Source organism: Puma concolor, chromosome A3, assembly GCF_028749965.1.
Source record: "Puma concolor isolate L17-30 chromosome A3, mPumCon1.1.hap2, whole genome shotgun sequence".
Taxonomy (NCBI): domain Eukaryota; kingdom Metazoa; phylum Chordata; class Mammalia; order Carnivora; family Felidae; genus Puma; species Puma concolor.
Window position 1 is genome coordinate 26,491,716 of NC_141669.1, and position 12,431 is coordinate 26,504,146.

At 37.1% G+C, this 12,431-nt stretch overlaps 1 protein-coding gene across 2 annotated transcripts in view; it reads left to right on the top strand.

The window, feature by feature from the left end:
* YIPF4 (Yip1 domain family member 4) overlaps positions 1 to 12,431 on the top strand; it is a 29,903-nt gene that overhangs the window by 7,894 nt on the left and 9,578 nt on the right. For both annotated transcript variants that reach the window (XM_086700322.1, XM_025927102.2), the window contains exons 2-3: positions 6,431 to 6,584; positions 8,697 to 8,868. In XM_086700322.1, coding sequence (XP_086556448.1) covers positions 6,431 to 6,584; positions 8,697 to 8,868 — 326 coding nt within the window. The remainder of the gene's footprint in view (positions 1 to 6,430; positions 6,585 to 8,696; positions 8,869 to 12,431) is intronic.

Sequence of the window (12,431 nt, forward strand, 5' to 3'; positions counted from 1 at the left end):
TCACAGTTTTCTATAGCTTGTGCTGGGAGTAGAAATGGAGAACAGTGGGCAGGTTCACAAATATTTAGAGGTGAAAGTAACAATTTAATGGTGGATTGAATGGAGCAGGGAGCATGTGAATGAAGGAAATTGTCGAGGATAATTGAACTTCCGGTTTATCCAGCTGGATGGATAATGGTATCATTCACTGAAAGAAGAAACTAGAGGAAGACCTTAGATATCAAGAATGTAGTTTTGGAATATTGCATTTTAGGTGCTTTTGACATAGTTAAAAAGAAACATTAAGTTGATAGTTGATTATATAAGTTGATATAAGAAGACTGGGTTCAATTTTTGCTCTTTGAGCTCAGCCTTCTTCAGTCTTCTTACCCCCAGTTATGGTCTGAATGTTTGGGTCTCCCTAAAATTCATTATATTGAAATGCCCATATAATTCATTATATTAGGAAATGCCCAATGTAATAGTATTAGGTGGGGATTTGGGGAAGGTACTTAGGTTATAAGGGTGGAACCCTGATAAATGGGAATAGTGCTCTTAATAAAAGATTCCACAGAGCTCCCTATTACTCCCTACTCCTGTATGTGGGTACAAGGAAAAGTCTGTAAGGCAGAAGAGAGCCCTTACTTGATTCTGTTGGCACCCTGATCTTAGACTTCCAGCCTCTAGAATTGTGAGAAATCCATTTCTATTGTTTATAAGGCACCCAGACTATGGTCTTTTTGTTATGGCAGCCTGAACAGGCTAAGACACTCCTATATAGGAATCATAGTATCTACAACTTATAGTACATTATTGTAATCACTAAGTAGTAGACATAATAATCCAATAATTATTATCAGTGTTCTTTTGAGTAAATGATAATTCTTTTAGTTTATTTATATATTTATTTGAGAGAGACAGAGGCAGCGTGAGCAGGGGAGGGGCAGAGAGAGGTGGGGAGAGAGAATCGCAAGCAGGCTCCTCACTGTCAGCATAGACCTTGACGTGGGGCTTAAGCTCACATACTGTGAGATCATGACCCGAGTTGAAACCAAGAGTTGGACACTTAACCAACTAGCCACCCAGGAGCCCATGAGTAAATGATAATTTTTTGTCAAGGTGGCCAAACGTTTAGCCTACTCTTTGTGTGAAGATCCCCCTCCCCAGAAAGGATATTACATTTGATACAAGTTAGTAGTGTAGACAAAGGAATTGTTAGTTTCTTTTTTCTAAAAACTTTCTACTTTAACAAAAAAATCATATCCATGTAGATATTATCACAAATATACAATAGGCTAATGAAGTGTAATACATGGCATATAATGGGTGTGCAAGAATAGCTTCTCTTCCCTGTTTGAAAGTTGAGGGTCACCTGGGTGGCTCAGTTAGTTAAGCGGCCGACTTTGGCTCAGGTCATGATCTCACGGTTTGTGACTTCGAGCCCTGTGTTGGACTCTGTGCTGACAGCTCAGAGCCTGGAGCCTGCTTTGGATTCTGTGTCTCCTTCTCTCTGCCCCTCCACTGCTCATGTTCTGTCTCTCTTTCTCTCTCTCTATCAGAAATAAGGTAAACATTAAAATATTAAGAAAGTTGAAACTGACTTTTTAATTTTTTAAATTTATTTTATTGAAAACATTTTTAAACATTTATTTATTTTTGAGACCTAGAGAATGAGTCGGAGAGGGGCAGAGATGGAGAGAGGGAGACACAGAATCCGAAACAGGCTTCAGACTCTGAGCTGTTAGCACAGAGCCCAATGCGGGGCTTGAACCCACAAACTGTGAGATCATGACTTAAGCTGAAGTCAAATGCTTAAATGAATGAGCCACCCAGGTGCTCTGAAAATGACTTTTTAGCCAGCCATTCATGGGGAGAAAAAAGGTGGTCAAGCAAAGTTTACCATTTAAAATAATTAAACTATTTATTTTCATATATTTTAAATTCATAAGGTATTATATACATCTATAAAGGTGATAAAATTGCACAGAACTATATACAATACACGAATATGTGCATATAAAACTGGTAAAACCCGAATAAGGTCTGCAGACTATACCAATGTCAGTGTCCTGGTTTTGATAGTTCTATGACATGGTACCATTAGAGGAAGCTTGATGAAGGGTACATGTAACCTTTCTGTACTATTTTTGCAACTTCCTGTGAATCTACAATTATTTCAGAATAAAAGGTTCAGTTAAAAGACTCATAAGGCAAACAAAAGAAATTTCTGTTAAATGATGTTTATGCCAAAATGAGATTTAATTTTTCCAAAGGTAGGTTCAGGAGATTTAATTGATTTTTTTTTAGTTTATTTTTTTGAGTAATCCCTGCACCCATTGTGGGGTTCAAACTCATGACCCTGAGGTCAAGAATTACATGCTTTTCCAACTGAGGCAGTCAGTAGCCCTGATTTAATTGATTTTGATTAATATGTACGATATAAAAAATTTACAATATCGAATAGTAAGGCTATTAAAACCATAAATCAAAATACTATGAATAAGAATATAACCTAAGATACAGTTTTATAAGAGGCTTTAAATTTTTTTCTTATGGAATAACATCAAACTGTAATGTAAATCTAGCAATCATTATGTACTTGCATTGGTTTCTTGATCTCTTTCTTTGATCTATGCAAGCATTAAAATGTTTTCTTAAGTAAATTTTAAAAGTTTTTAAATTTATATTTATTGAGAGAGAGAGAGAGCATGAGCAGGGGACAGGCAGAGATGGGGGGAGAGAGAGAGAATCCCAAGAAGGCTCTGCACCATCAGCTCAGAGCCCATTGTGGGGCTGGAACCCATGAAGTGTGAGATCATGACCTGAGTGGAAACTAAGAGCCAGATGCTAACTGACTGAGCCACCAAAGCACCCAAAATGTTTTTATAACTAAGATGGAAGAATGGACTTTATCCTTTCAGTGTGAATGTGCTTGTTTTTTTAATTTATTTTTATTTATTTTAATGTTTGTTTATTTTTGAGAGAGAGACAGAGTGTGAGTGGGGAAGGGGTAGAGAGAGAGAGAGGGACACAGAATCTGAAGCAGAGCTGGATATGGGGCTCAAACTCAGAAACCACGAGACCATGACCTAAGCCGAAGTCTGACGCTTAACCCACTGATCCACCCAGGCACCCCAAACATGTGATTGTTTTGTTGTGCTGCACAAATCTACAATTCTGTTTTAGATTTAAGCACACATGGATTTCATTTTCCAATGAAATGCGGTGGTTTTTATCCTCATTCTTGTTGCTTGTTAAATAAGAAAAAGCTTCTTCACACATATAAGAAGTTAAAAAGTATCAACAAAATGTATATTGTTCATTGCAGGATATTCTTCTTTCTCAGAAATCTAGAACTCATCTAGCAGCAGAACAGTAAATCTCATCCTGAGTATACTATCTTACAGCACTGAGTTCTTACTCATCTTTCCAAGTGAAGTTGTTAGACTGAGAAGATTCAGAGAAAAGATCCCTCACCTAGTGATACACTTGAGTTTATTATTTTTTTTCTAAGTTTGTTTATTTTGAGAGAGAAAGCACAAGCAGGGGAAGGGCAGAGAGAGGGGAGGATAGAGGATCCTAAGCGGGCTCTGTGCTGACAGCAGAGGGCCCGATGTGGGGCTCAAACTCACGAACTGTGAGATCATGACTTGAGTCAAAGTTGAATGCTTAACCGACTGAGCCACCCTGGTGCCCCTACACTTGGCGTTTAAAGGAAGGGAGAATTACTAGTAAATCTTGTCCTGTAGTTTTTCCAGGTGGCTTTCTGTTAAACTTGAAATTTACTGATTCCTCACTCTCAGGCAAATAGAAGTGGAAACATTTTTAAGATTTTCTTTTGCAGTAGATTTTATTCAAAGATTATTTTCTTTTAAATCCACTTATTCTCTTTACATGTTTTTATTTAGCAAATGACAAGAATATTATAAAATATATAGTAAGAAATAATTTAAAATTAATATTTTATAATACCTATCCTAGAGTTGACAACCAAGCTAGCTGGTTCTCACTCTGGTTTAACTTAAGATACCGGTGCTCCTGGAGTAGTTGGGAATCTTGTTATTTTCTGACATTCTTGTTAACTTGCTAACATGTTAGGCTAACTACCAGTTTTTTGGACATTTCTTGTTGCTTTTTGTACCTACACCTAATTATATTTTGGGGGCACTAAGGGACGTGTGAAACTGCTATTGCTGGCATTCTTGCATATGTTTGTCATCTTTTCTTGCTTTATGAAAATGGAATGAAAAATACTACAAAATCTTAAGCTAAAGGTGTCTTTTTGAGGTTCAGGCATCCATGCTATGACAGACTGCTAACCATATGACTCTTTATCAGAGTATTTCTTTGCACCATAGTTTATATATCTTTTGTTTGTTTAGATTAAGAATTTTAAGTGCAGTCCTTTCTGGAGGCCAGGAAACAGTTGTCAAGGTCCTTTCCTGCCTCATACTCTAAAACCTTTAATGACGCTGCCATACTAATGACTTCCTGATCAAAATCTTCCTCTTGTTAAATCAAGAAAAGCATTCTTTATACCTAGTGAAATGTAATTATAGTTAAATTATACCTCTTTTGAGTTTTTGTTTTTTTTTTTTACTTAGATTAAAACAAGCAGAAAGTAATTTCAGAGAATATTTTAATCACAAGAATCTATGATAGCATTTACAGGGACTATTTGTAAACTAAGTAGGGAAGGACAGTGAATACAAAAGGCCTTGCATTTTATTTATAGCTGAGTAAACTCCCTTATAAAAACTTTAGAATCATATACTGTTAAACCTGGAAAGAATTTATTGATTGATTGATTGATTGATTGATTTTAGAGAAAGGGCGAACAAGCAGGAGAGAGGGGCAGAGGGAGAGAGAGAATCTTAAGATCTTTTTTTTTTTAAATTTTTTAAATGTTTTTTTAATTTATTTTTGAGACAGAGAGAGACAGAGCATGAGCAGGGGAGAGGCAGACACAGAATCCAAAGCAGGCTCCAGGCTCTGAGCTGTCAGCACAGAGCCTGACGTGGGGCTCGAACTCACAGACTGTGAGATCATGACCTGAGCTGAAGTCAGATGCTCAACCGACTGAGCCACCCAGGTGCCCCAAGATTATTTTCTAAAGTACCACTCCAGTCATGTGGCTTCTGGTTAACAGCATTGATGGTTGTTTAATAGTGCATATTGTCTGTGCCTACAGATTTTTTTTTTCTTAATTCCTGTATGACCTCAAGTCCTTTACTATTCTCATTTTTTCCCAACCAGAAAATGGGGCGTTTGTACAAGTGTGATTATCTGTAATCTCTAAGGCACAGTTGAAACTATGAATGGAATTTATTTTGTAAGGTCCATAACTGAATCTCTTCACTTCTTTTATTTTTTTAAAAATCATTTTTAAAATTTGTATTTATTTACTTAGAGTAGGCACGTACAGGTAGGGAAGAGAGAGAATCTCAAGCAGACTCCATGCTGTCATTGCAAAGCCTGATGTAGGGTTCAAACTTGTGAACTGTGAAATCATGGCCTGAGCTGAAATTAAGAGTTGGACTTACAACCGACTAAGCCACCCAGGCACCCCTCTTCACTCCTTTTTAGAGCTGACCTAAAAACAAAACAAAACCAAAAAAAACCCAAAACACATTTATTGTTGCCCAAACTAAAGATGAATAACGTGAATATATAAAGAAAAGAATTAGTTGAAATAGTGGGGATCTCTTACTAGTCAGATTTATCCAGAACCAAGCACTTAACATAGCTATTTGGTGATTTAAATGAGAGGATGTATGAATAATACATAAAAATGTAGAGAAAAATCTGTAGTTTTCTTTAGCAAATTTTGTGTAATGTTTTCTGTATATGTGTAATGCCTTTAGAAAGAATTTATATAATCACTTTGTTCTGAAGAACATAGTATATGTAATAATGAAGGGAATCAGAAATGATATCATATATTTTGTATATATCTTCCATATAAAGTTGTTACAATCCTAGATTTTTTACCGGTCTAGCTAATTATTTAAAATCTTTTATGTTTTCACTTCTCTCATGTTTCATTTTCTTGTTGTAAAATAAAAGATGGTTTTTAGATTTTTATCAGCTATAAAATATGAGGATCGTATGTAATAGCAGATGTTCATAGTTAGAGATCTTCATATGATAGTTATTTTAGGGGTGACTGGGTGGTTCAGTGGGTTAGGCATCCAACTCTTGGTTTCAACTCAGCTCATGATCTCACCGTTTAGGAGTTTAAGCCCTGCATTGGGCTCTGCACTGACAGTGTGGAGCCTGTTTGGGATTCTCTCTCCCAATCTCTCTGCCTTTCTCTCTCTCTCAAAAATAAAACAAATTTAAAACACTTTTTTAAAAAATGATAAGTATTTTACTTGAATATGATGCTCATGTTGGTTAAGATTCACACATTTTTACCTTGATTTATAATTTTGTCCTCTCTTCTCCTAAGATCTTAGTGGTTCGATAGCATCCCCAGATGTCAAATTAAACCTTGGTGGAGATTTTATTAAAGAATCTACAGCTACTACATTTCTGAGACAAAGAGGATATGGCTGGCTTTTGGAAGTGGAAGATGATGATCCTGAAGATAACAAGCCACTCTTGTATGTAGAAATAGTAATATGTATTTTTTGACTTTTAGAACTAGTCTGTGGGATTATTGTATTCTTTCATGTTATTTAAAGACAAATATGGAAAATCTTAACCTTTTTGATGTAAGGTTCTAGCTGTTTTTCAATTTTACTAATAATTGGAAATATTGAAATAATGGGAGGATATTTTTAACCTAATGAATGGCTAAAATTGAATGAATTATAGTTCTGTCTCTCTCACACACACACAAACACACACATGTATACTCCAAATGTTAGGGCTTACTTGGGCCTATAACTATCTCAAGTAAACATGCAGTTTAAGTAAAAAAGCAGGGTGCTTACTGTGGAAATTCAGTTTAAGGCAAATTAAAACTTCCAAAAAGGTTATCACTCTAAAATCTTTCCCATATAGAAATTCTAGAGCTACCACTAGAAGGACTACAGAGAGTCTTTCACTTTCTTCATGGTACTTGAAATTTTTTAAGTGATTATCATTTGCAAAAAAAGTAAAGAATTTAACAACTTGAGAAGGAACCTGTAGCTCTGTAAAATTGAGGCATTATCAAGTTAATCTCTGTAATTACTGGTAGATTAAGTGCTGAAACATTCTGTTTCTTAATATACCACATTTCATCAAATTTAAGACAATAGATTTTAAGATGCAGTTATTTTATGTTTATCAATAAGAAGGAAAAATTATGTAAGACAGTATAAAGCTAAGATATCCAAGGGCTGTCTTCTTAGTGTAAGAATAGATGAGAAAAAACCCACCACACATAAAGAGGCAGCAAGGATGTTTGCTTATCTCAAGTTGGCAATGGGTGGGGTGTTGGAAGAAAAATTTTCCCTGAGAATGGAAACCCCACACCACATCATATAGGATTGCAGTCTGAATTATTAATATAGTCAAGAAGGGCTCAAGCAGAAGATTTTAAAGTTGTCCCAAAGTAGTAGTTCCTCCAGTAGACTGGCAAATGGAAAGGAGGATCTTGGAAGCTCTTCGCTTCCCTCCAGGCTAAGGGAAGACACCAGCAATTGTGATAAGCATCCCAATTTTAGAGATGTTGAAATGTTGAAAATGTACTATCTTGGGAATGCAAGCTGGTGCAGCCACTCTGGAAAACAGTATGGAGGTTCCTCAAAAAACTAAAAATAGAACTACCCTGTGACCCAGCAATTGCACTACTTAGCATTTATCCAAGGGATACAGTTGTGTTGTCTCGAAGGGACACATGCATCACCATGTTTATAGCAGCACCATCAACAATAGCCAAAGTATGGAAAGAGCCCAAATGTCCATCGATGGATGAATGGATAAAGAAGATGTGGTATATATATGTACAATGGAGTATTACTCAGCCATCAAAAAGAATGAAATCTTGCCATTTGCAACTATGTGGATGGAACTGGAGGGTGTTATGCTAAATGAAATTAGTCAGAGAAAGACAAAAATCATATGACTTCACTCATATGAAGACTTTAAGAGACAAAACAGGGGCACCTGGGTGGCTCAGTCGGTTAAGCGGCCGACATCGGCTCAGGTCATGATCTCGCAGTCCGTGAGTTTGAGCCCTGCGTCAGGCTCTGTGCTGACAGCTCAGAGCCTGGAGCCTGTTTCAGATTCTGTGTCTTCTCTTTCTGACCCTCCCCTGTTCATGCTCTGTCTCTCCCTGTCTCAAAAATAAATAAAATGTTAAAAAAAAATTAAAAAAAAAAAGAGACAAAACAGATGAACATAAGGGAAGGGAAACAAAAATAATATAAAAATAGGGAGGGGGACAAAACAGAAGAGACTCATAAATATGGAGAATAAACTGAGGGTTCCTGGAGAGGTGGGGGGAGATGGGCTAAATGGGTAAGAGGCAGTAAGGAATCTACTCCTGAAATCATTGTTGCACTATATGCTAACTAATTTGGATGTAAAATTTAAAAAAGAAAAAATAAAATAAAATAAAAAAAGAAAATGTAGTATCTGTGGAATCTGTGAAATACAGTACTTCAGATGTAATGCTTTGTTGACCTATGGAGACAACACCGTCATATTTAAACTTTTCTTAAATTATGTTGCAGCTGAGTATTTAGAAGTGTGTGTCTTTTAAGAACTTTTATTTTATATTATAGGGAGGAATTGGATATTGATCTAAAGGATATTTACTACAAAATCCGGTGTGTTCTGATGCCAATGCCATCACTTGGTTTTAATAGACAAGTGGTGAGAGACAATCCTGACTTTTGGGGCCCTCTGGCTGTTGTTCTTTTCTTTTCCATGATATCATTATATGGACAGTTTAGGGTAAGTATATCTTACTTTATACAAAATGAAATATTTTAAGAGGTTTGAAAGTAAAAATAGCCAAATATTAAGGGTAATGCTACGTTATGTTTGAGAAATGCTTTACTTATACCCATTATTTCTGTATTGTTTATCTCTAGAACTCTTCTTAATTAAATAAGCAGGGAGTACCTTAGATTAATGCTTTCCATACTTTTACATCATCATTCACATAGAAAGTATTAGTATTTGGCAACCGGGGTTAATAGATGGGACTACTCTCAGCTGAGCAGAAGTGAATAGTGACTAGAAGTGACCAAAGAGCTGCCCTTGCCTTTTATGATTTTCCCCGCGGGATGAAGGGTTTAAAACACAATACTCATAATGTGTTCTTACCTTTTATTCATTTTTTTAAATAAATATTTTAGGGGTCCCTTGCTGGCTTTGTTGGTGGAACTTGTGACTCTTGATCTTGGGGTCATAAGTTTGAGCCCCACATTGCCTAGAGTTTACTTGAAAAATTATTTTAATAAATAATGACAAGGATTCCAACAGTATTTGTTTTTATATAATACTTTGTTCTACTCTCGGGGGCTTTATCTTTATTATCAAAATACAACATACACACATCACTCCTTAATTCCTAGTTTAAGGTGTTAGAGGAATAAAAAATAACTTCATCACAAAATGATTCGGAAATGAATTTACTTCTTGTTGCTTCTATAACAAATTTCCACAAGTTTTGTGGTTTAAAACAGTGAAAATTCGGGGCGCCTGGGTGGCGCAGTCGGTTAAGCGTCCGACTTCAGCCAGGTCACGATCTCGCGGTCCGTGAGTTCGAGCCCCGCGTCGGGCTCTGGGCTGATGGCTCAGAGCCTGGAGCCTGTTTCCGATTCTGTGTGTCCCTCTCTCTCTGACCCTCCCCCGTTCATGCTCTGTCTCTCTCTGTCCCAAAAATAAATAAACGTTGAAAAAAAAAATTTTTAAAACAGTGAAAATTTGGGGCGCCTGGGTGGCGTAGTCGGTTAAGCGTCCGACTTCAGCCAGGTCACGATCTCGCGGTCCGTGAGTTCGAGCCCCGCGTCAGGCTCTGGGCTGATGGCTCAGAGCCTGGAGCCTGTTTCCGATTCTGTGTTTCCCTCTCTCTCTGCCCCTCGCCCGTTCATGCTCTGTCTCTCTCTGTCCCAAAAATAAATAAAAACGTTGAAAAAAAAATTAAAAAAAAAAACAGTGAAAATTTATGCTTTTATAGTTCTGGAAGTCAGAAATCCAAAATAAGTTCGAAGGAGCTAAGATTAAAATGTCAGCAGGGCTGGTCCTGTCTAGACTCCAGGGCACATTCTTTTGATTGCCTCTTCCCACTCCAGAGGCTGTCAGTGTTCCTTGATTTCTGACAGCATTACTACAATCTCTGTTATCATGGTCACATTAACTTCTTCTCTACAGTAGTCAAAACTCCCTCTGCCTCCTTTTATAAGGACAGTTGTGATTACATTTAGTTCTCATCTGGATAATCCAGAATAATCTCCCAATAGCAAGATCCTTACTAATATTTACCTTAGATCAGTAGTTTATATCATGTATTCTGTTGGAAGTGTAAGGTGAATTGAAGAAGTTGAGTGGGGACGCTGGTCTACTACCTACCACTAATCATTCATCTAGAGCATCTCTAATTTTATCTATTTTGTATAATCTTTGATTTGAACAAAGAGTTTTATTTATTTATTTAACGTTTATTTTATTTTTGAGACAGAGAGAGACAGAGCATGAACGGGGGAGGGTCAGAGAGAGAGGGAGACACAGAATCGGAAGCAGGCTCCAGGCTCTGAGCTGTCAGCACAGAGCCCGACTCAGGGCTCGAACTCACGGACTGCGAGATCATGACCTGAGCCGAAGTCAGCCACTTAACCAACTGAGCCACCCAGGCGCCCCTGAACAAAGGGTTTTAAAGCTTAAAACAGATTACTACCTCCATATAATGTTGGTCAATTTGGTTTTGCTTGATGTTTTCTCATGACTAGATTGGGGTCATAAATTTTTAGCAAGAATACTACTTTGTGCCCACCTCAGTATACTATCAAGGAGTATGTGATATGAGTATCTTTTTTTTTCAAGTTTATGTATTTGGAGAGAGAGCATGTGAACAGGGGAGGAGCAGAGAGAGAGAGGGGAAGAGAGAATCTCAAGCAGACTTCATGCTTTCAGTGCAGAGCCTGACATGGGGTTCAATCCCATGAATCATGAAGTCATGACTTGAGCTGAGATCAAAAGTCAGATGCTGAAACAGCTGAACCACTCAGGCACCCCTTGATAAATCTTATTACTGGTGCTGTTAACATTGGTCGCTTGGTTAGGTGATGAGGTGGTGTGTGCCTAAATCCCCCACTGTAAAGTTGCTGTTTTCCCTTTTTTAAAAAAATAATATTTTAAATGTTTTATTCATTTTTGAGAGAGAGAGCCCAGAGCATGAGCGGGGGAGGGGCAGAGACAGAGGGAGACATAGAATCCGAAGCATGCTCCAGGCTCCGAGCTGTCAGCACAGAGCCCAACATGGGGCCTGAACTCACGAACTGTGAGATTATAATCTCAGCCGAAGTCAGATGCTCAGTTGACTGAGCCACCCAGGCGTCCCTACTTTTTTTAATTAATAAATATCTTGTAGACATACTTGATGACTATGCAGACATCGTGTTTCTCATCAAACGTTAGCCCACTAATTTTAGTATCTACAGATGGATCTTGCATGCAGCAATTATTACTATTGTTTACTGAATGGTAGTTTTCTGTTTTCCTCATTCCTTCCACATGTGTTAATTGGTATTCTGTATGGAGCAGCTATCCCTTCTTTACCATTGCTTAATCATTGATTGATTGGTTTATGTCAGTATGGAACCATGAATATTTATTTTATTTTCTGGATTATCATCCAGTGCTATTGTCACTTATTTTATTGCTGAGGTTATCCCTGCTTTAGCCAATGAGAGCTTCTTTAGGTTAGCTTCTGTGTCCTTTAGACATATTCCCATCCTTTTTTTGAACATTTCCTTTCCTTCTAATTCTACAGAGTGTTCTGGGCTCATCTTTTATCTTCCGTGCTCCATCCCTAGAATCAATTACTTATCAAAGGAATCCTCGTCCTTTTATCAGGGAATGATATTTAGAAACCAGGATCTGGGCAATAATTGTGCTTATTTTGCTTTTGGGGCTTCATTATCTCTAGAACCTCGAAGCAGATGAAACTTAGAAGTGGAGGCATGTATCATTATTATATTGTCTCAGGAGTTAAAATTGTCTGAAAGTCTTCCACATTCCATCACTTAGATACATATGTAATTAATGTAAATTTTAAAGACCTCCCAATAAGATCTATAACTTCTTTTGGTGATGAATCTTCCTTGCAAGATGCTGTAAACCAGAGGTTTACAATGTAAACACTTTGTTCTTTTTTTGCATTAATATTTTATAATAGATCTTGAAATACTGAGATTTCCTTAGGCAATTGAACATTGCTAAATTTTCAGTTTGGATGTAAAATTGTATTAACACATTGCATTCTTACTAGGTTTTGGAAAGATAACTGGGAA